Source organism: Emys orbicularis, chromosome 1 (genome assembly GCF_028017835.1).
Source record: "Emys orbicularis isolate rEmyOrb1 chromosome 1, rEmyOrb1.hap1, whole genome shotgun sequence".
In the NCBI taxonomy this organism is placed as follows: domain Eukaryota; kingdom Metazoa; phylum Chordata; order Testudines; family Emydidae; genus Emys; species Emys orbicularis.
The window spans coordinates 113,281,727-113,306,081 of record NC_088683.1 but is presented as its reverse complement, the minus strand read 5'-3'; the positions used below and the strand labels follow the sequence as shown (position 1 = coordinate 113,306,081).

Genomic DNA, 24,355 nt, shown 5'->3' with positions numbered 1-24,355 from the left:
CCTCCTACCATTGCTCTGGCAAGCAAAAGGTGATACCCTCCACAGCATTGCTCTACTTATAATAAAGTTTGTTTGACCTTGCTTCTTTTTACCCTTCTAGCAAATCACCACATTCCTACTTGGCACTGACAGAACACCTCTACTTTATGCAAGTTAAAAGCATTACCCCCGGTGATTGCTTCCTATAGACTTTTAAACAACTGGTTTTCAGACGTGATTGTTTTGATCAACATCAAAATATTTTGGACATTTCACCAATTAAAATGATATGGCAAAAGCCTGTCAAACTTCTTTTTTGTGCTTTTCAGATTAAGGCTTTGTCTATACTGGCAGGTGAACGACAAAACTTTTGTCGTTCAGAGGCATTAGCCACCCCTCCCCCCCACCACCCCCGAAAGACAAAAGTTTTGTCGAGGAAAAGCGCTGGTGTGAACAGCACTTTGTCAGCAGGAGCGCTCTCCTGCCGACAAAGCTACCGCCGCTCGTTGGGGATGGAAGTTTTTTGTCGTCGGGAGAGCTCTCTCCCGCCAACAAACAGTGGCTACACTGCGTGCCTTTTAGCGGCATGTTTGTAGTGGCACAGCTGTGTCACTAAAAGCTACGTAGGGTAGACATAACCAAACTTAGTGCTGACTGCGGTTCTGGAACAATGCCAGGGGAGACTGTAGGACTATTTATCCATTAAAAAGTAACAGTACAGGTAACAGCAGTGCAAGGGTACCTACACTGTGCTACAACCTTGGCCTGGAGAGACCACTGCTTTTAATAGAAACTCTAGTCACCAGCACCGGAGATCTCAAGTTGGAAAAGCTGTAATGCATGTGATTTTCTGAATACTAATACAACATAACAGAAAGACGGGGGGGGTGGGGGGGGCACAGCTCCAGAAAAAGTTCTTTTTAAAGATTAAGTTGGGTTTCTGATGGGTGCAGTCTTTTAGTGAAGCTGTTGCTTCATACCACTCCACTATGCTACGCTCTGCTGCCCCATCAACACAGGCTCTGACTCCATCCCATCCCACACAATTCCAGTTACTGCCTCCCCACTGGCTGATTGTTTGGGAGCTGAGAGCCAATAAGGTTCTGGCCAGGCTCCACCAGCAGTGGATGGAGGCAGGGCACTCTCCACCAACATGGAGGAAACAACCAAAGCTGGGTGTTGTAATAGTGGAGACCCTTCCCTGCTCGCATGATGGAGGGACGACTGGGCCATATTTGAGGGGCTTTGTTACTCAATACATGGGCTCCTGCTCCCAGTCCTGAGCTCCGTTCAGTGAGATTTCAGATATAAACGTGAGTGAAAGAAAGGGTTCAAATGTGAGCGTCTCACAATTCGGACATGAGAATTGAAGTGTCTGCGATACTATTCAGTCATTGTGGCCATTCAATCCCTTACCCTTCTTACTCCTGGGTGAATTCTGTGCCACTGCGCACATGCAAAATTCATGCCCCCTGCAGATTTTTTTCCTCTGCTGTGGCATCAGACGAGAGGGCAGCTGGTTCACCAGCTGGAGCAGCCAGCCAAGGAGAGGGAAGGAGCAAAGGCTGCTTTTCCTTACAGTGACATGCTTGTGAGGCCAGCTGAGGGGGGGGATGGTATATGGGGGGACGGATACAGCGGGGCACACATGGCTGCGGGGGGGTGTCACAGAGTGGGGTTCAGAAGGGCTAGTGGGGGGGAAGAGTGAGGCAGGGGCACAGGAGCTAGTGGGGTGACAATAAAGAGCCAACAGCTCAATGAGAGTGGGGTGCAGGGACACATGGGGATTGGGAGGGGGGAGCAGGGAAAGACGGGGACAGATGTGCCTGAATGAATGGGAGAGGCTGGGGTCAGCCTGGTCTGCATTGGGCAGGCTCCCCAACTCCCTAATAATCCCTCCCTCAAAAAAAACAACAACCCAATTCTCACCCACACTCAACAACCCTCCAGGTTCACTCCCAGGCTTCCAGCAATTACTTCCCTCTCCCTCAGCTCCTCGTTACCCCAACTCTCCCAAGCCTTTGCACTGCTTCTGAGGGGTGCAGGAAATAAGTTTCTATATTGTAGTATAAATGAATTATTACTCAAACTTCTGTATTAATATGGCTAGTAAGGAATCTATTTGTCAAAAAACATTTCCTGAATCTTTTTTGTTGTCTGTATTGTTACAGACATACTTACTGACAGGTATTTTGAAATAAAGTACCAAAATAAATGAAACTGGTGTGATTATATTGTGTTATTTTGACAAATAAAATATGCAGAATTTTAAAATATTGTGTGCAGAATTTTTAATTTTTTTGGTGCAGAATTCCCCCACAAATACCTTTCTGATGAGATTACCAACAAGGAACCCATCTGTTGGCATTTGTGAAGGAAAATGGTTTCTTCTTGTCCGCTAGAAACCTGATGCAAACTATCAAACTAATTTTACTTAGGCCAATGAACAGTCATAGCTAGTAATAAACCTATGAATTAGACCACTGTCCTCAAAAGCAGAGAAGCATATCTTAGCTTTCCTAAGGTCTGTAAAACATTGGTACTGAAAACATTAATTGAAATAAGTTCTTCCAACATGTATAAAAGTAATGAAAGCAGCTGAGTAACGGACTTTGCACCAAAAAAATACATTTTCAGGCTATGATGTGAATGGTATTTATCTGGAATTGAGGGTCAGTGGCAGGCTGAAATAACTACCATGACAGCCCCATGCACTGATATCCTCTGAATTAGCAAAATAAACAGAAAGTGACTAGACCAAGTTTCAGGAGTTGCTTTAAACTTTCTACGCTTTGTGGTAAATCTCTTATTGTGAGCAGAAGACACTCGCAAGTTAAAAACAGTCCAATCTAATGAGACAAATAAAAGGAGTTGCGGAAGCTGAGCACCTCTGAAAGTCAGGCCCTTCATCAACATATGCACAGTATAATGTACCTCACTAAGTCAGGAGACCGAATAATTCCTTCCACAATGTTATCACGAATTTGCTGGCGATCATTTTCATGAATGTTGAATGGAAATACAGCTTCTCCTGGTGGTGGTTCCCGATCCGGCCAGTACTGCGTCACCATGTTCTTCAGGTAAATGGCAGCTAAATTACAGAAAAAATCCTAACATAGCAGCATGGAAAGGATTACTTAAATTCAGTTCTGTAGCAAAGTCTCTACCATTCAATGTGGATTACAACTGAAGGTGGCACAAAGTGATGCTGAACAACAAAACAGAGCAGAAGGCTAAGAACTACTGAATATCTGTCCTTTAGCAAATATTAGAGAGACAAGATGGGTGAAACAATATCTTTTATTGGACCAATATCCGCTGGTGACAGAGAGAAGCTTTCAAGCAACACAGAGCTCTTAGTACCTTTCCCAGATCTGAAGAAGAGTGTCACAACTAAATACAAGATCAAATAGATAATTTAGCATAAGTTGTTGTGGGAGATCTTAGTCAACGAACCCAAGCTTTTCATCACTAGAAACATCAGGCTCAAATGTGTGGTCCTAAACAGAATATGGGATTATTTCAGACAGCCTTTACTGGACAGTATTCTTTATTACAACCAGATTTGCAAAACTGTCACAACAATTTACCAGCCTAGGCACAAAAGCTACTCATCTGTCATTTGTCATAGTTATAATGAATGGAAATTACAATATTTCACTCAACTTCAAAATAACCTACTCACCCACAGTAAGTAGAGTTTTGCAGGGCTGACTTAAAACAAAGCATAACTGTACGTTCTACTTGGGAGAACTGCCTGGTATCGAACTGGCATGGAGCATACCTTTTATTCCAGCAAAAAGTCTTATCTCATCATTAAAATTCTCTGTAATTCCACAGAGATGTTCCCTATCGCCTTTAATGAAAGGTCATTAAAAAGTGGTATCTGGTAATCCTTAGCTGAAAATATCACTTACTCCTAAAGAATGCCTGTAACTATTCTTTCAGACATAACATTAGCAGAAAGTTCTTAATAAACCTTTAGAATACTAATCCTTTCACTATTTTCTTTTTAGTTAATTCCCGATTGGGATTTTAAAGCATATTAAAGCATGAATCAGGCACATTCGAGTAGAATATTTTTCTCAATTTTGACAGATTGAAGAGTATTAACCAAATTCTGTAGTTTGTGTGCAAAGCATGTTAAAAGGGTCAAGTGGATGTCAGAAATTAAAAAACTTGTTTTTCAGATGGACCAGAGTATTCAGACAAAAACCGGACCAGAACAACCAATACAATAGCTTAACACACTGAGGTCACACCAGGACATGTGCTTTCTACATGGATTGTGATTTTGAATAAATTCTTGCTCTCACAGCAACTGTAGCATTCTGTTGATTTAGCAATTTGGTATAAATTTACTGTCTTTCCATTCCCCACCTCCTTCCCTCCAAAAAATACTGAAATATGTTCCACACGTACATTTGTTTTGTTCTGACAAATTAAAATAAGATGCTACTTTATTAAAATGACCATATGAATGAAGTGACACTGAATGAAGTGCCACCCTTTATGCCAACATGGTCCTAACAATGCCATTCACAGTTGGATTATCTACGATAATATACAGGCCAAATAAGATGAACAGCATACATCAGCATGCCCCAATGCATTCAGGGGATTAACTCGTCTTTTTAACTCCCCCCCCTCAAAAATTCACCACCCCCCACCTCCTATGGAAAATTCTATTTCATATGCTAGAAAGAGAACTGTGAGTGAAAAACCCCCATCAAACTCTTCTTGGGAAAGTGGAATACTCGCTGTTCTAATTAAAGGTTCACATTTAGCCACCTATTGTACAGGATTAATCAACATGTTTTATAAACAAACAATTTAGGTCCTGATCCTGCAAAGAGTTACACACATGCTTAATATTAACTATACCACACACCCGGTATCACATGCATATGAGGATTCTCTTCAAGATGCATTTAGCTAGCTATATACCCATAACTTATCTAAGGGATCTTTCTTGAGATCTGTTTTTGGGGGAAGGGTCTGTAAGTATCTAGCATTGACTCTGGCCATGTTAATAAGGACTTCTATTTCTCTAAGTTAAGGATTCAAAACAGTGACAGACCCATTCAGATAAAATCCCCGATCTCCACATACCCTCTTCATGTAGGCTCCACCTCTCCTCATAAGAAAAAATCTGAGCTCCTCATGCCCTCCTGTATATCCAAATTTTGCCCAGAAAGGCAGGGCAATCGAACTAATCTAAGAGAGATCACTACAAACACAAGAAAGTAAGGGAGAAGGTTTGGTGTGCCATAACCAGATTTCACCCCCACACCGGAAAGTGAATCACTAAGTCATTATGGCTCCTTCACTGACCTATATTAATTCAAAGGCCAAAATAGAGTCAATTTTAATGACATGACAATAGTTTACCACTTTGTTTTAACATCTTATTGACTTTTTACAATAGGAAGAAAATGGAACAAGAAGTTAGCTCACCTGCTTGACGTACTGGAAATTCAACTTGATCCGAAACTATGATTTGTAGTAGACTGGGAGCAAAATTTATGATCTTGTACGACTGAAATTTATACAAAACAACCCAAAGTTAAATTCGTGGTTTTTTTTAAATTTAAAATATTGCATTGCCAAATGAATAAGAAAACTAGGATGACATTTTTGAGAGAGTTACTACAGTGTTCGGAGACTTTCCACGGGAAGTTGAATGGAAGTTCACTTCTGTCGAATTCACCCCCTCCGGCATCATAAATAATTATTTATGAAACTGAGCACATATAGGCAAGGAAGTGGCATTAGTGATGTGACAAAGGCACTTTCTTGGAGATTCTGAGATATTACATACTTAGACAAAACTGACTACAAATAATAACCTCTGCAGAAGTGCCTGAATTATTAAAAAAAAACAAAAAAAAAACAAAACAAAAAAACTTACCCTAAAAGAGTCAAATGCATATTGATTTGCTTCACAGATACACAGCACTTCAGAGTTTAATGGAAATGCTACCACACTCCCTTTTAAAATCAGTAAATCGTTTAAATAACATTAAAATATATTTGGCAAATGCTTTTGTTATATGCAATATAACTGTTGGATTAAATTTATAGTAACATAAGAGAAAAGTTAAAAATCTGGAAAACCTACTGGACTAGCCATACATAATTAAAATCAAGTGCAGACAGATTAGATTTCAAAGCCACAAGTTTTTGTGTATTTTCTGGGAACTTTTCAGACACTCCATTTTCAGAACATCTGAAGAACTTCTAAGTGGAAACACTGCTTAGTGAACTTCTGAGCAAAGCATGCCAGATTAAAAGGTGAAAATATGATAGCAGTATACTGCCACAATTCAATGGGCGTCCTCCTGCATGAGGAATAGGGAACTCTGCATGGTTCAGTGACTTTTCAGCCTCAGCAACATCTGTAGTTATTAGTCAGTTATGATCTCTTTTCTCTCAGCTCCAGACAATGGATGTTTCAAAGAGCTTTTTCACAGTGTCTGCATGACAGCAGCTTTCTTTATTTCATCTCCTGTGGAAGGGCTTTACCAATACTCTTCAGATAACTTACATTTGGCAGCTCTAGTGGTTTTGATGGTTTTCCTAGCTGAAAGGGAAGAACTTAAACTAAAAATTGAACACAACTACACTACATCATTTCTTGGACTGCACCTCATTCAACTGCTCAGAAATACACGATTAGGTCTCTTTCTCATGGCCCGGATGCCTTGATCTAGCATTTCCATAATGAGATAATGATAATTTCCATAATGAAATGTGTCCACACTGGCGCTAATGTTGGTGTAACTTATGTTGTCGTTCAGGGGGGTGATTTATTCACCCCCGAGCAACATAAGTTACGCTGATATAAGCTGTAGTGTCAACATAACCTGACATGATGCCACAGCAGTAACAGCTAGCAACACAACAAATATGCAAGGGCTTCTGGAGACTGATACAGGCTCAAGGAATCTAGATCATTGGTCTTGGATACACACCATCATACACAAACTGGCAGGTCTCTTTTGCCAACTCTGAGCAGAAAGATCAGAGTCTATTTGTTTCCCACCAGGTTTTTCAGCAAACCAGGTAAGGATTTCCATCTTGACACTATACCCTGGGAAGGCTGGTTATAAGAAGGCTCAGAAAAGCCCTCAAACACACAAAATTGCAGAGAAGGAAGAAGTTACTCGCCTTGTGCAGTAACAATGGTTCTTCTTTGAGTAATTTCCCTATGGGTGCTCCATTGTAGATGTATCTGCGTCCCTGTGCTGCTGCCTGCAGAATGTTGGTAGCAGCATCCACTCAGTCCACGCATGCGTTGCCTCCCCCGCCCCCCATCATCTGCTATGAGGCTAACCAACGGTGTGCAGGTAAACCCTCCTCAGTTTCTTCTCTGCCACAGAGTTTATGATGAGAACTCCAAAGAAGAGGGTACATCATGGATCACTCATAGGGATACATATCGTTACTGCACAAGGTGAGTAACTTCTTCTTTGAGTAGTGTCCCTATGTGTGCTCCACTGTATGTGACTCCCGAGAAGTATCCCCCCACTGGAGGTTGGGGCTTCTGAGTCGAGTCTGTTATGGATGAGTGTACCGTGGCGCCGAATCTGGTGTCTGCAGCAGAGTCCCCCAGGATGGCATAGTGTTCTGCAAAGGTATGTGCAGATGCCCAGGTAGCTGCTCTGCAGATTTCTGATACAGGGATACCCTTGGAGAATGCAACGGATGAGGAGACCAATCTCGTAGAATGTGTGCAGATTGTAGATAGGGGTGCTAAGTTGCAAATCTGATAGAGTTTGATACAGTTTGAGACCCATTTAGAGAGTCTTTGAGCTGAAATCGCTGTACCTCTAGACCTGTCCGCAACGGCGAGGAAGAGTCTTGGAGATTTTCTAAAAACTCTTGTCCTATCCAAATAAAAGGCGTATGGAGGATGGCTTCCTTATTATCCTGATAAAGCTTGGGATAAAATGTTGAAAGTGAATGAGTTGATTCATGTGAAATGCGGAAATCAATTTGGGGTGAACTTGGGATGTGGTCTAAGTGGAACTTTGTCACGGAAGAACACTGTGAAGGGGAGATACGCTATCAGTGCTGCTATCTGATAGCGCATCTTCCCTATCCTCTTGCCGAGATAATGGCGATCAGGAACGCTGTCTTCATGGAAAGGTGAGTTAAAGAACAAGTGGCCACAGGTACAAAGGGCGGTCTAGTCAGTTCTTTTAATACTACACTGAGGTCCCATTATGGGGCAGGAAGCTTGGGTTGGGGAAAGAGGTTCGCTATGTCTTTGAGAAACCTCTTCATAGTCAGGTGGGGAAAAACTGAGTACCCTTCCACCTTCCGGTGGAAGGTTGCTATTGCTGCTAAGTGTACTTTTAACAAGCTAATGAAAGTCGCAATTACTTGAGATCCAACAAACAGTCTTGGACAGTGGTCTCAACCAGGAGTATGCATACCCCTGGGGGTATGCAATAGTCTTCTAGGGGGTACATCAACTCATCTAGATATTTGCCTAGTTTTACAACAGCTACATAAAAAGCACTAGCAAAGTCAGTACAAACTAAAATTTCATACGACTTGTTATACTGCTCTATATACTATACACTAAATGTAAGTAAAATATTTATATTCCAATTGATTTATTGTATAATTATATGGTAAAAATTAGAAAGTAAGCAATTTTTCAGTAATAGTGAGCTGTGACATTTTTGTATTTTTATGCCTGATTTTGTAAGCAAGTAGTTTTTAAGTGAGGTGAAACTTAGGGGTACTCAAGATAAATCAGACTCCTGAAAGGGGTACAGTAGTCTGGAAAAGTTGAGAGCCACTGGACTATGGGTAGAGTGGTGGTATCTGGTGTGACCCTTTTGGATTGGCACCAGATCCAGAATCTGGACCACTTCTGTAGGTAAATGCAATGGATAGCCACTTTAATAACACTTCTTGTACCTCTTCAGAACATGATGTTTCTAAGTGCTGGAACCATGAAGGAGCCAGGCTTTGAGCTGTAGTATCTGTAGGTTGGTGATGAAGGGTGCATCTCTCACTCTGCAAGAGGAGGTAAGGAGTGATTGGAAGAGTCATCGGTAGACACAGCGCCAGTTGTGACAGGTAAGGGTACCACGTCTGCCTGGGCCAGGTGGGAGCGATCAATATTATGTTTGCTTTTTCTCTTTTTACTTTCAACCAGGACTTTCAGCAATAGAGGGAATGGGGGAAAAGGCGTAAAGGAGGCCCTTCTCCCATGAGAGGAGGAGAGAATCCCCCATGGAGTGCTGGCTGATGCCTGTTCTGGAGCGGTACCATGGGCGTTTCTTGTTCTGAGAAGTAGCGAAGAAGTCTACTATCTGTGTCCCCCCACCATTGGAATATATTGCAGAGTACCACTGAGTCTATCTTCCACTCATGATTGTGGGGGAATTTGTGGCTGAGACTGTCCACTGTCATGTTGTGTACTCCTAGTAGGTAAGCCACTGATATTGTAACAGTGTGGGAAACGCACCAGTTCCATAGCTTTAGTGCTTCCATACAAAGAGAGGGTGATCTCGCGCCTCCTTGTCGGTTTATGTAATACATGCAGGCTATATTATATATCATGATCTTTGTGTGTGTGCGCCTCTGATCATCGGCAGGAAGTGAACATATACGTTCCTGAACACTCCGAGTTCAAGTAAATTGATATGAAGGCACGTCTCAGATGAAGACCATTTGCCCTGTACTGTGAGACCATTGAGATGTGTGCTCCATCTTATGAGGGATGCGTAGGTAGTGAGTAGTAGTGATGGGGGAGGTTGAACGAACAAGATTCCCATGCAGGTGTTTGGTGGGTCTTTCCACCCATTCAGGGATTGTTTGATTTTGGTGGGCATCAATAGCAGTTTGTCTAGGTTGTCCTTGTTCAGTCTGTAAACCTAACTGAACCATGATTGGAGGCATCTCATGCAGTGTCCTGCATGAAGTATCAGCGATGTGCCCCTGGCCATGTGTCCCAGAAGCTAAAGGCAATGTCTGTCCAATATCTGGGGGCTGGATGCATTGTCTCTATAAGTGTGGAGAGACTGAGGAATCTGTGATGTGGGAGGAGCGCTCTCGCTTGGACTGAGTCGAGGTCCACTCTTATGAATTCTAGTTTCTGTACCGGTATTAATGTTGATTTTTGTGCACTGATTTGCAGGCCCAGGTTCTTGAATAGATCCAGGGTAGTCTTGGTAATGCGCTGGGCTTTGGTGAAGGAACACGCCGTGAGGAGGCAATCATCCAGGTAAGGGTAAATCATAATGCCCTGGGAGACTAAGTGGGCTGCAACTACCAAGATGACTTTGGAGAATACTCTGCAGACCTCTAAGGTGCTAAAAGGGAGTATTCTGTACTGGTAGTGGTCTTGACCAAGTGTGAATCCGAGGTATCATCTGTGATTCAATATGATCAAAATGTGAAAGTAAGCATCTTGAAGGTCAAGGGCCAAGAACCAGTCTCCCTTTTCTAATGCTGGGATAATCATTGCCAATGTGACCATCCTGAACTTCTGAGCCTTGACAAATTTGTTGAGCACTCGGAGGTCTAGTACGGGTCTCCAACCTCCCTTTTTCTTGGGTATCAGGAAGTAGCGAGAGTAAAAGCCTTTGCCTCTTAGATGTATGAGCACTGGCTCTACAGCTCCTACGCTGAGGGGATGGTCAATCTCGTCTCATAGCAGGCTCTTGTGAGAAGGGTCCCTGAAGATGGATGGGGACGGATGTTGGCAGGGAGGAGTTGTGAAGTGGATTGAATACCCATCTCGAATAATCTCCAAAACCCATTTGTCGGAGGTTATCCTTTCCCAGGTGCTGCGGAATGGGGTGAGACGGCATCCATAGGGATGAGGGAGGTTTTTCAGTGTTGGATAGCATTGAGGAGAATGGTCTACAGGCACCTTGACTAACCCACCAAACTGTCATTTTAAGGTGGATGGCTAGGAAGAAGGAGGTTGAGTCTGATGGTTTCCATTTGGGGAACCTGGACTTCTTTCTCTGGAGTTCATAAAATCTCTGGGATGAATACTGTGACAAACGGGGTCTGAATGAAGACTGGGGGCTTTTCTCTTCTGCCCAGGTGTGTAGATTCCGAGCGATCAAAAAGTAGCCCTGGAATCTTTTAAACTAAAGTATGGAGGGAAGCATCCATTTTCTCAGTGAACAGTTTTGTACCTTCAAAAGGAAGGTCCTCCACAGTTGTTTGCACATCTTTGGGGAACCTGGATAAGTGCAGCAAAGAGGTTCATCTCATCACGACGGCAGTAGAGATGGAGTGTGCCACTTTGTCAGCTGCATTGAGTGCACACTGGAGTGATGTCTTTGCTTTAAATTGCTCTTTGTACAAATCTGAGAGCTGCTCAATAAAGGAAATGAGTTTTGAGTAGTTTAAGTAATTGTATTTTGCCATTAAGGCTTGCTAGTTCACAATATGGAACTGAAGAGAGGCTGATGAATATATTTTTCTCCCAAAAAGATCTAGATGCTTCCAGTCCTGGTCGTAGGGTGTGGATGTGAGATGAGGTTGGCAGCCTCTTGAATTCACCATATCCAAGATGATCAAACTGGGAGGTGGGTGGGAGAAGAGAAATTCCATGTCTTTCGCTGGCACATAATGCTTTTTGTTGGTGGGACCGACACAGGAGTCTGCCGTATGAGTTTGGCAGGGTCCAAGAGGGCCTCATTAATAGGGAGGGCCACTCTGGATGAGGTAGAAGAATGTAAAATGTCCACTAGTTTGTGGTGTGACTCAGTCACCTCCTGTAGTGCTGTCTGCAGTGCCTCTGCCACCCGCTGGGCCAGTTCCTGAAACAGCTTAAAGTCATCTGCCAACGATGGTGGTGGGGGCATCCCCACCTCGTCTGGTGATGACGATGAGAAATTAGTCTGGGGGATAGCTTTCTCCTTGACTTCTGCCTCTTGTTCTTCTCTTAATTGTTCAGGAGGCTAGGATGCCCTCGTTGCAGCAGCTGAAGGAGGATGTCTCCTTGGCTCTTGATGTGCCACGCTAGTGCCATTGGAAGCACGATGTCTGTGTGCCTGCCTACGATCCCATTAGGGCCACTGGGGAGGGGCGGTAGTTGGTACAATGGCTGCCCATACCAAGGAGACTGGGGATCAGAGGGATGGTATGGTTGAGGTCCATACTGGAATTGGGTACCGTAGGGTGGATGAGAGGAGCAGCGGGAGAACACGTCTTCTTTCTCACTATCAGACTCAGTGGATGAAAAAGGTGGAGTATGGCATGATGTTGCCAGTGAGTCTGGAGCTCTGGGTGGACTTGGTACTGAGGCCCCGGTACTGAATAAAGGAGAATCCAGTGCATCACACACGAAAGGTCTGTTGCGTATCGGAAGTCCGGCAGTGCTAAAGGCGTCAGTACCGGTGGTGGTTGTTGGTGCCGAGATGTCTGCACCGAAGGAGTTGGTGATGTGAACCTGATAGTATGGCCTGCTGGTGCCTGGCATGCCGAAGATGGTACTGATGTTGATGTCCACACCATAGGAGCCTTCCCCAGGGCAGCTTTTCTGGATTTTTCGCACCCAGTCAGTACTGATGATTCCTTGCCTGTGCCCTTTGGGTCCTTATGCAGCCCAACATGCTCTGTTGGGGCGGTACCGTGTGAGCCTTGGGTACCGGACTTAGAGAGCTTCAGTGCCGTCAGTACTGATGACACTGAGCAAGCCAAAAATCATTTTCGGATAGGTCAGGGCTTGCTGTGGAGACTCATGGCCCTTTTCTTAGAGGTCTTGCATGAGTGGCTTGTGGGTGTCTTCTTGGGCTCACCTCGCTTAGAAGTAGAGGGTTGCAGTGAGGCTTCCCATCATCCAGGTCTTGACACAGTTCAGAGGGTGGTTGAAGGGCCACCTGTATTAAGAGAGCCTTGCAGCTCAGTTCTCTAACCTTTCTGGATCTGGCCATCAGTTGTTGGCACAAACCACACTTCTGTGGTATGTGGTTCTCTCCCCAGGCAGTGGACCCACTGAGTGTCAGTCACCAGGATAAATTCCTTGCAACTAAGACACTTCTTGAAGTCCTGTGTATCAGGCATACCCTGTCCAGAGGGGTTCCCAGACCCGGGGGAGAGGAAGGAGAGGGTCAAAGAAAAAAGATGTCCAAAATAAAGTAGGATTTATTTATTTTTAATAATAAAGATTAAAAAAAGAAAAAAGAAAAAGAAAAGGAAGCTCCAAAAAAGGTAGCTAAAATTAACAATTCTGAAGAAGTTAATGATCTGCTAATGGACAGCTAAATCTCCATCTTTAGCCAGGGGCGGTTGAGAAGAAACTGAGGAGGGTTTGCCTGCACATTGTTGGTTAGCCTCGTGGCAGAGCATGGCGGGGGGGGGGGGGGGGAGCGCAGGCTGAATGGAGACTGCCACGAAAATTCTCTGATCAGAGGTGCAGACACACCTACAATGGAGCACCCATAAGGACACTACTCAAAGAAGGATTTTTTTTTTTTTTGGAGAATTAGGGATGGGGGTATCAAAACTGAGGCTTATATAAAAAAGAGCTAGTAGCACCATGAATGAGTCACTGCCTAAACTCCAAAACAAATACAATTTGGATCACACATGATCCACTGGGCTGGATTCAAAGAAATGGAAAGAAATCATTAGTTCTCTGTCCAGCCCCACAATTCTTCACCAACTAAAGGTGAATCAAGATTCCTTCTGTAGGTTCAATTAATAGTTCTGTCACTGCAACACCTTTGCCAAATCACTTAACTTTCTGGCTCTCAGTTAGGGTGACCAGCAGGGCCGGCTCTAACTTTTTTGCTGCCCCAAGCAGCAAAAAAAAGCGCCCCCCCCCCGAGCCCCCCCTCCCGGCCGAGCCCCGCCCCCCAGCTGAGCGCCGCCGCAACCCCCCCCCCCAGCGCCGCGCCGCCGGAGCCCGCCCCCCCACTGAGCGCCGCGCCGCCAGAGCCCGCCCCCCGCCGAGCGCCACGCCGCCGGAGCGCCCCCCCCCCCCGCAGAATGCCGCGCCGCGCTCCCCCCGCCGCCCCTTACCAGGTGCCGCCCCAACCATGTGCTTGGTTGCCTGGTGCCTGGAGCCGGCCCTGGTGACCAGACAGCAAATGTGAAAAATCGGGACGGGGGGGGGGGGTGTAATAGGAGCCTATATAAGAAAAAGACCCAAAAATCTGGACTGTCCCTATAAAATCGGGACATCTGGTCACCCTACTCTCAGTTTACTCATCTGCAAAACTGGTTTGATTCTAACCTGCTTTGTGCTTGGAGGCTTAATCTTTGTAAAGTAATTTGAGATCTCAAATAAAAATGGATGTATCAGTGCAAAGTATTCTCTTCATCAGTTCCCTCTCTACAGATATAAAAATTCAGTAAGCCTCAGAAGAAACAATGTAATCTATTTACAAGTTATAATACACATTTATCTGTTAAGTTTTGAAAAATAAATTTGTGCAAGTCAGGTGGTTGTAGTGAGATTGTAACATATTGGGTCCCAAACTCCATCTTTCTATTGCTAGACCTAGGGCCTGGAGTCTCTGGAAGTCAGGAGGGCCATGCATAAATCTCCACAAATTGCCTCTGGCTAATTGAAGGTAGGTTGGTGATAAGGCGCAAGATAAATGCTCCAGGATCTCCTCACCAGAGAAAGGCTTTCCGGAGGTGGAAGAGGAAGTAAGAAGGGATACTAGAGGATTAACAGAATGTTCTTAAAGGAAAAAACACTGGTTAAAAAACGGTGTGTGGACTATTAGTTTTATTTGCATTTCTTTTTTAATTAAATAATGTTTTCACTATTACACACATAAAAGGTTTCCAGTTTCATCAAAAGTGACGTAGGCCTGGTCGACAAAAAGGTTTTGTACCAGCAAAACTATTTTAACTACGGGTGTGATTTTTTTTTTTTTACTGAAATAGTTGTACCAGTACAACCTCTACTATGGACCCAGCTATACTGGTATAACTTGTTCCTCTTCACACATAGGAAAAAGTAGTACTGGTATAAGCATCTTTATACCAATATAACTGTGTCCACACTAAGGGGATTGTACTGCTTTAACTATACCAGTATAAGGTGGTACAACTTTTGTGTTTAGACAAGCCGTTAGTCACCAAAAGAGGTGTATTCTTGGTATAATTGCTGGCATATGACATAAATCAGCATCTGGATTCTGAGATATGAAAGTGTAATTCCAGGTCAGTATTGTCATAGGATTTACTATAGTTTGACAAGGCTTTAAAGCCTTGCTCCAGAGGTTAGCACTGAAATGTTTCAGAATTCCAAGGGCAAAAATGAATATCTAACTGATTATCTTCAGTTTTCATTCTTCAGGCAACATTTTTGTTCCATTCATTCAGGGATTAGTGTTAAAGCCAGTGCTGTATGCATTAGTATGTCATAACAAGATAACCTGATACGTGTCAGTTAAATCCATAATGCTCACTCACTCTAGGAACAGGAGGCCTCCAAAAATATTACACATTTCTCTTAATTCCAGGAATCACTTTTTAAACCAGATTAAAAAATCCTGTCAGCTTTCCTTAAAAAAAATATATGCTTTTTAAAACATTGTTAAGTACCCCTGCAACCTTGAAACTGAACCAGAATCCTGAACAACAATTATATTGCTAGTAATCTGAAGTCATCACATCTTTCATCTGATGATCCCAAAAATCTTCAAAACTTTCTTTAAGCTTCGTAACACTCATGTGCAACAAATCAATGACACAGTCAGGAACATGATCCAGGAAGCCAGACAATCATTCTTTCGCTCTAACCCTGCCAAACATACAGCAGTTTGTTATTGTAGTTTTGCTCCCATATGTTGTTTTTAATAAGGGTAAAACAAGCACTGATGCATTTGTTTTTGTGTTTTTTAAATAAATATGGACTTTGTAAAATAAAGAAGGTGGCAACATTTTGATATAACCACCCCTCACAGCATTTCAAATGCCCATTATCAATCAACAGTGAACAGAACTTGCCACCACTAAAAGTGAGAGTGTTAGATATAACTAATTCAGGAGTGGTTTTAAATGGCAAGCGTGGAAAATTAGAATAAGGACAAATTTCTAAACTGAACCTGAATCCTGCAAAGCCTTATTAATCATTTCAATTAACATAGTGAAGACCCCGAAAGGTGGGTCTCTTCAAAATAAGTTCAAAACTGAAGTTATTCTTCTATATTCCATCAAAATACCTATGTTACGAGAATTTTAAGATTGTATGACAAACCAAAACTCAGGAAGTGTCAAAATTATGATTGCAGGCATAAACTTAACTGTATACCCTCGTGCCATTACAGTAGTCTAAATATATGACCACCTGATATACTGTGATATCTGAGAAAGAGTATCACAGTTTTTCCAGAACCTTATATACACAAACACTGCATAATCTATACATCTAATGTATATATCAGGAATCCATGAGAGTCAATATACAATATTCATAGTGAATGGTGTGTGGCACACAAGCATTGCAACCTGCACATACAATGTACTGAAGTATTGTATATTATATGTATTACTTGAAAAACTAGTACACAATCATGTATTTCAAGTCTAATGCACATGTACAAGACCACCAAATTAAGAATTCAGGTGCAACCTTTACTTTGACATTTCCTGACTCATATTTTTAAGCTCACAAACTTAGTTAAGAAAGTGAAGGCAATGATCCTGCAACTGGTGCTACACGGGCAGACCTCTATAACCACACAGGTTCCCAGGGAAGTCAGTGGAACTCCACAGCGGCACAGAAGTCTCTTCATACATAGCCAGTTGCAGTATCAATGCCTTAGCTTTCAAACACTGCAGGGGAATATTTTTTTCACAACAAAATGTCTCATCAGATTTTCCTGTTAATTGTGGAAATATTTCTATTGTACTTCAGGTTTATACCATTTTAAATTTCAGCTGACAATCCCTTTAAGCATTGTTTCCATTTAGGAGCTGCCTGTAGTTAGAGTCCACTGGTGCCTAGGACCAAGCTGGCCCTGCCCTTATTACCACTCCACAGAGACTACAAAACCAGCTGTCAGACGCTGAAAGTGACAGATTCCCCCATCCGCACAGGCTCAATAGACAGCTCAGGTGAAGGGGGAGAGGGAGTTATGGTGCTCGCTAGGTCCCCCTCGCTGCCCTCCCCCCCGCCTTCACTCCCAATAGAGATGAGCACCACAAGCACTAGCATCACTGGGGCTGGGGTCCAGCGCAGGGTTGAGAGCAGCGCATGGAGGCCCAGCGCTGACAGCGCTCACAGGACGCCTGACGCGCGGCAGCTGGTGGCCGGGGCAGCCATGAAGCAGAAGCTCCCGGGCAAGATGCTTCGGGGATGTCCAGGCTCCCTTGGGGGTTTTCTTGACCCCCTCTGCCGCCCCCACTTTACCCAACCAGGAGCGAAGGGGGCTGGCAGGGCACAGAGGGAATCCGCCTGCCCTTGGCCAAGCCGGGGAAGAGCCACAGGGCAGCGCCCAGGAGCCGGGGGAGCCGGGGACCCCCCCCACACACACGGGCTGTGGTGCAGGGGCGAGCAGCCCCCGCCCCAGAGACGAGGCGCCCCCGGCCCCGGGCAGCGCGAGGGGAAGAGGGCGAGGGACAGGCAGAGCAGTGCGGAGACTCCCCCAGCCGCCGGGAGAGGGAGCGGGGGGAGGGGGGGCGATCACCGGGACTCCCCCCGCGCCCCGGGCCGGGGCCCCGTCTCCGCGGGCGAAGGGGCAGGGCCCGGCCTCGGCCCCCTCACCTGATTGAGCTCGTTCTCGGCCGCGATGCGCAGCTTGGGGTCGATGGTGCCCTTGAGGGCCTGGATGATCCTGTTGGGATCCATGTCGCCCCCGACGCCGGGAGGCAGCGCTTCGCCGCCCCGAGAGCCGCCCCCCACCCCCAGCCCCGCAATCACCAGCTCGCTCCGCTCCCCGCGGCCATTCACACCGGTGCGCGCGACAGCCGGGCGTCGGGAAACGGGGGCTGCTTTACGGCCACCGCGCCTCCTTCAGCTTCTTGCAGCCGAGGCAAGGGAAAGGAGGCCACCATACTGTTGTACGGAAAGGGACAGTGGCATTGCAGAGCTGCTTTACGGCGGCTGCCACAGCACGCCCTGTCCCCCATGGGGGCGGCCATGCTGTGGTACGGAAACTTGTCTCCTTGACCGCCCTCCCGGCGCAGCTGGTCCTGTCATTACTGTTTGAAGGGAGGATGACAGGTGCCCCCGGTCACCACCCAGCTGGAGTTTTGCTTAAGTGGGTGGAGGGATGGAGGTGTGCACCTCCCCCAGGGGGGAGGAGCATAGGCACAGGTGCTCCCTCCAGCTTTTTCCTGGGCAGGGGAGAAAGAGATTGTTCCCCTGGAAACTGTTCAGGGGGGTTGTCTATGGGGAGGGGGTCAAAGCTGCTCCACTCAGCAGCTTGAAGGTGTTTGGGGGGTTTAGGTCAGTGGGTCTCAAACTTTTGTACCTTTCACACAGCAAGCCTCTGAGTGTGACCCCCCCCCCTCATAAATTAAAAAAACGTTTGTATATATTGAACACCATTGTAAGCGCTGGATGTAAAGCGGGGTTTGGGGTGGAGGCTGACAGCTCGTGACCCCCCAAGTAATAACCTCATGACCCCCTGAGGGGTCCAGACCCCCAGTTTGAGAACCCCTGGTTTAGGTGTTTCTGTCCCCTCCCCCTGCAGCTTGTAGAGGTGATCCTTGCCCCAGCCCCTCCAGCTGATAGATTTGTTTAGAAGGGGTGGAAGCTGGCTGCAGCAACCAGAGTCTTTTCTTCAAGATGCCCCCACGGCTTGCCCTGCTAGTGGAGCAGGGATTCTCTATTTGAAAGGTATGAGTCCCTCAGAGGCCGAGATTGGTGGCTCTACTTTGTTCCTTCTCTAAAAAGTTAGAGTAAGAAATAATTGCTTATAGTTACAGTGTACCCTCCTAGCTACTAGCAAAAAGATGTATCAAATCTAGTGTAAAGGTTCTAGTTAGTTGAAAATCAACATGTTTTAATGGTTATATCAACCAATGAGAATGCCCCTTTCTTTAGTATATAATTGAAGTACAAATAGAAAAGTTGATTATAAGCTGATTTAAATTGAGGCTTTCCACTTGGATTTAAATCAATCCATTGTGCTTTTAGGCCAGTGTCTTACTCAGCGAGGTGCCCTAAAAAGGGTTTTGGATTTTATAGGTTAACAGGTCTTAGCCCTTCCCAGAGTGTGAGGAACTATTCAGTGTGGAAGACAGTAGCCTTCTCTGTGTCCTGTTATGGTATTGCCACCCTTACTTCTGCACTGCTGCTGGAGGGGTGCTGCCTTCAGAGCTGGGCACCCAGCCAATAACTGCCACTCTCCGGCTGCCCAGCTCTGAAGGCAGCGCAGAAGTAAGGGTGGCAATACTGTGACCCCCCCTAAAATAACCTTGCAATCCCCTGCAACTCCCTTTTGGGTCAGGACCCCCAGTTCGAGAAAGAGTGATCTCCCCTGTGAAATCTGTATAGTATAGGGTAAAAGCACACAAAAGACCAGATTTAACAGGGGGAGACCAGATTTCATAGCCATGAATTTGGTAGGGCCCTACCTATCAGTGATTGCCCCCACCTAATAGTTCAGAGATGAATTCAGCTGGTTTTAAATAAGATGGTCATATTGGCAATTTTACCAAAATAGAAATATCTTGAGAGGTATAAAAATAAACACAATCAGCTATATTATGAAGGCCATTGATAGTGTAGCCCTAAACATTTACAAGTTCCCAAGTGACAAGATACCTGAATTCTTTACAAAACAGAAAAGTATTTGCTTGTCCCACAATTGCATTTCTCAAGTGCATATGACCCAATTTAACTAGAGACAATGTAGGTATAACCAATTTGAAATTTTAATTAGTATTACCTCATCCCTTCACCCTATAAGTATAGTTATTTCTTTTATAACATCCCACAGTTGTAGCATCCGATTTCAACTACATTTTAGCAGTCATGTTTCTTTCTACCAACAAAGATGAGGCCACATTTTCTTTCATGTAAAAAATAGTTTCTTCATGAGACCTTTCCATCACAGGATCTAGAAGTGCTTTATTAACAGTGAATTTAGCTTCACATAATCCCGATGTAGTGGTTAAGTATTATTATCATCCCAATTTTGCAGCTGAAGAAACAGGCTGAGGCTTTGTCGACACTGAGGAAATGTCATAGTATCTGCAGATTCAGGAAGACAGCACTGCATCAATTGTATTCCATTCACATTTGGAATTCTTCACAACGATGAGGACTAGAAACTCACTTTTAAAAATGTAAGCTTACATTGCAAAGAATCTGTATCTACCCTGCTGGCCAAATACATACATCAGGCTAGTTTGAACCAGCCCACGGGCACTTGACTGACATCTATATCATGCAGTTAACTAGTTCCAGGGACCAATACTAACCTTCTAAAGAGAGGTAAAAGAGCCTTGAAAATGCTCCTGGTCAATTATGCAAATACGATAGGAGGGTAGGGAGAAGGAAATTCCTTCACTTTCTTACAGGGGTGCAATGGGAGGCAGTGGGAGTCCTCTTGGCCATAGATGCTACCACAAATTCAGTCTCTCCTCATCTCTCTGGTGGGAGAGAAGTGGAGGAAGAGGTCCCAACTAGTCCTGGTCTCTCCAGTGGGTTGGTGGGATAAGAGGTCCTCAGCTGGGACTGGTCCTGGAAGAAGTGGCGACTGAAGCTGTCAACGCCCAGCACAGCTGAGGGTGCAGAGGCAGGCAGTAGCTCTTCCTGAAGCTGGAGCCATAGGACTCCCCCAGACCCAGCTCCCTGCTTCCCTGAATCCTGGCATGCTATCTTTTCATGCTGCCTCCTCCATGTCTTCCACTTCGGACCCCCTCCTTAGGAAAATTCTGGTTGTGCCTCTGAATTTTTGGCAGGTAATCAATCCCTTTACATGGGTAATATTTACTTCATCAAGTTAGCATAGTTGTAAATTTTACTTTATTTATTCATAAGGCCAAATTTTACTCAGCTATATTGATGTTAATCTGACATAACTCCAGTGAAGTCACGTTAGCAGAGGTGAAAGTAACTTAAAGGACTTACCGGTACACCAGAGTCCTGAACAGGGGGCGGAGCATCAACCGGAAGGGGCATGGCCTCAACTGGAAGAGGTAGGGCCTTTAGAGCTCCAGGCCCTTTAAACTGAGATTTAAAGGGCCCCGAGCTCTGGCTGCAGTAGTGGCGGCTGGATGCTCGGGGCCCTTTAAATCAATGCCAGAGCTACCAGCTGCAGAGGCGGCTAGGAGCCCCGGGGGCCATTTAAAGGGCCTGGGGCTCCAGCCGCCGCTACCACAGTGGAGTCCTGGGCCCTTTAAATCGCCACCTGAGCCCTGCTCCCGGAGCCCTGGGGTAGCAGCGGTGGCCGAGGGCGCCGGTGGTGATTTAAAGGGCCAGGGGCTCTCAGCCACCACTACCGCAGTGGAGCCCCAGGCTCTTTACATTGCCAATGGAGCCCCGGGGGTCCCGGCTGCCACCGCTATCCTAGGGCTCCGGCAGCGGGGATTGGGCCGCCACTACCACCCTGGGCCCTTTAAATCTCTGCCGGCTCCAGCAGCAGGGCTCTGGCAACAATTTAAAGGGCCCAGGGTGGTAGCAGCGGCCGGAGCCCTTTAAATTGCCACCAGAGCCCCACTGCCGGAGCCCTGGGGTAGCGGCGGTGGGGCTCCGGCAGCAATTTAAAGGGCCCGGGGCTCCAGCTGCTGCTGGGAGCACCAGACCCTTTAAATTGCCACCTGGGGAAGCCAGTCCGGTACAGCATACCAGGGCGTACCGGCTTACTTTCACCTCTGCAGGTTAGCCACATTCCCAGGATACATAAATCTACTCTCATACATCAGTATGTAGGATAATTCAATTGTGGGCAGGGGGAGAAAGAAAAAAAGGAAATGGGGCAGCCTAACTTGTGTTTTCCTTAAATTGGACAATTTTAATTGTTAAAGAGCATACAGATTTTTAGTTCCATGCAAAATGATAGAGGTAAGTATTCACTAACGGCTGTCCTTGAAGTTAGGGTGAAGAAAATATTCTAGGCAACAGCCTGGACCAATAGTTGGAGCGCTAAGACTACCAAGTTGCCTACCCCGCTGCTTGAACTCTCTTCTCCTGAAAGCAGCTACAGTATGAGTTTCTATAAACCAGTATTTCTCAACCCGCAGGCCACATGCAGTCCAATTAGCACACTGCTGCAGCTCCAGTATGTGCTAAAAAAAAAAAAAAATCAAGATTTGCTGCTCCCTGTCTGGCAGGGGGTGGGGCCGGCTGAGGGGGAAGAGGTGTTAGCAGCCCTGCTGGAGCACTCCTGCTGGCAGTGGGGTCGGTGACTGCGGCAGGAGGGCAGGGTGCGAGAGAGTGGGTCGCTGGGTGGGCTCCGGGCAGTGGGGAGGAGGGGTGTGAAGGGCAGCATAGGCCCAGGAACTAGGGGTTCACGCGGAGTGCTGCAGCACCCCCAGGTTTTACTTGGGGCTCTGCTCCTGGCCCCGCAGCCACAGGGGGTGCTGGGTATAGGAGTCTGGGGCGGGGGGTGGCTCTGGGCAGTGGAGAGCTGGGCAGGGGGTTGGTGCAGTGCATGGTGTGGGTCTGGCCTGCAGGGGAAGGGGCAGGTTGGCAGCACAGGGCTGTGTAGGCCAGTGTGTATCTGGCGCAGTGGCTCTCAACCTGCAGCCCACATAACACAATGGTAAGTAAGTTGAGAACCACTGCTCTACATTATCCCCCCTAAATTGGAGAGTAACTTTAGCATTTCTCTATTGAGACTGCTAGTTAAGGAGCCAATTATGATAGCAATTATGTATGGTCTGTGTACCTACCCCTTGCCAAGTGAACAAAGGCTGTTTTTGAAAGTACCCAAGTGACTTAGGCACTTTTGAACATGGACTTGGCTCCCAAATGACTTAGGTGCTTTTTAAAATTTTAAGACTACAAAGTCATGTTACATAGGACACATTGTTCAGATTGTAATACTATTCTGTCAGTACACAACTGGCCTAGAATGAAACTAGTAACCTAGTCCCTTGTATCAAAAACCTTCACACCACCCCTTATCAGAGATATTGTTTCTGCTTATGTGGTTTTCTGTTGCAGCTTTAAACTGGCTACGTTTAAGTACCTTGCTGTCCTATATTCACCCCCATTACAGCAAATCTGGCATTTTCAGTAAGAAATTGATATTGTCCTTCATGACACTTTGTTCAGTATTTCCTCGTTTCTTGTACAAATAAGTGACAGTTTATGTAGTGCTCCACCTTTTATAAGAAGGATGGTAACAATGAAGAGAGGATGCTGTGTTGAGGTTAAAAAAAGGTCAAGACATATAGTATTCTTTGTTCTGGGGTTTTCACTTAAATGAGAGACAGTAAACTAAGTCAATGGTCCAGTAACAGTTTCCAAGCATTTCAACAGTTTAGCCTGCTATTGGACAGAAAAGTAATTAGGTTTTTCAGTGTTTTAAAGTCACATCTATATGTAATAGTAGCATTATTCTTCTCCTTACATAGCTGGTTATCTAGGATGGGTGGGTGGGAAAGGGGATTAAAACACATTTTAAAGACAGAAGTCTCAGCGGTTGAGGTTGAGATGCTTAAGCTGAGGTCATCTTGGAGTAGGGTTACCTATTCCTTTCATTTGTAGCTGCCACCTTTGGAGAGCATAGATATTCTGCTCCCATTACTATTTTCTGTCTTCTTAGCAGTCAGGGAAATGGTAGCAGGAATGTGTCACATGTTTCTTGCAGGCTGAATTGGGAGGCATCTTGTCCTGACATGGAAGCATATAAGACTGTTTAATAGTTTGAGGAACTTCAGGTAGAATCTAGAATGCCTCAGCTACTCTTTTTATGAGTTCTTATCAGCCAGACATCATGATACAGGAGAGACTGCTGTGAGTGCTGATATGGGTAGTTCTTCCTTCAAGGGTTCTTCCAGTTGTTGGATTTGAACTGGAGGAGCTTGAGGTGGTGTGGGCTGTTGCCTGACTTACTCAGTATGAGAGGGTGCATGAGGATAGTATTCCCTTAAAAGCCCCCAGGGGTTTTACTGTTGCCACAATGGGGCACTATAAGGACGTGGAGAAGGGGATCAGGGAGATGGGTACCATGACATTGGAGCCTAATAGTCTATATGTTTAGAGCAATAGGATAGCCTAGATTCCCTTTCAGATCCAAAATCTGGGGAGGGAGCTATAGGAGAATGTGGGCAAATCACCACTACTGGCTGATGAAGAATAAACTTTTACACTCATAAGAGATGGACAGTTGAGATAGGAATGATGAGAGATAGATGCTGTCTTACAGGCAGGGAGAGGAAGTTGGTACGGGGGAAATTCTCATATCCCACATCACAGGTAACTGTAACCCTCCAGATAGCAGACACCTTCAGGTCCTTCCATCACATGTAC

The 24,355-nt window shown here is 45.3% G+C and overlaps 1 protein-coding gene across 1 annotated transcript in view; it reads right to left on the bottom strand.

Moving 5' to 3' along the window:
• The window catches only part of IPO8 (importin 8), a 76,760-nt gene extending 58,987 nt beyond the window's left edge, over positions 1-17,773 (bottom strand). The window contains exons 1-3 of the mRNA XM_065418549.1: positions 17,690-17,773; positions 5,437-5,518; positions 2,914-3,070 (exon numbers count right to left, since the gene is read on the bottom strand). Of these exons, the coding sequence (XP_065274621.1) occupies positions 2,914-3,070; positions 5,437-5,518; positions 17,690-17,773 (323 nt within the window). The remainder of the gene's footprint in view (positions 1-2,913; positions 3,071-5,436; positions 5,519-17,689) is intronic.
• Between the last annotated feature and the right edge of the window lie 6,582 nt (positions 17,774-24,355).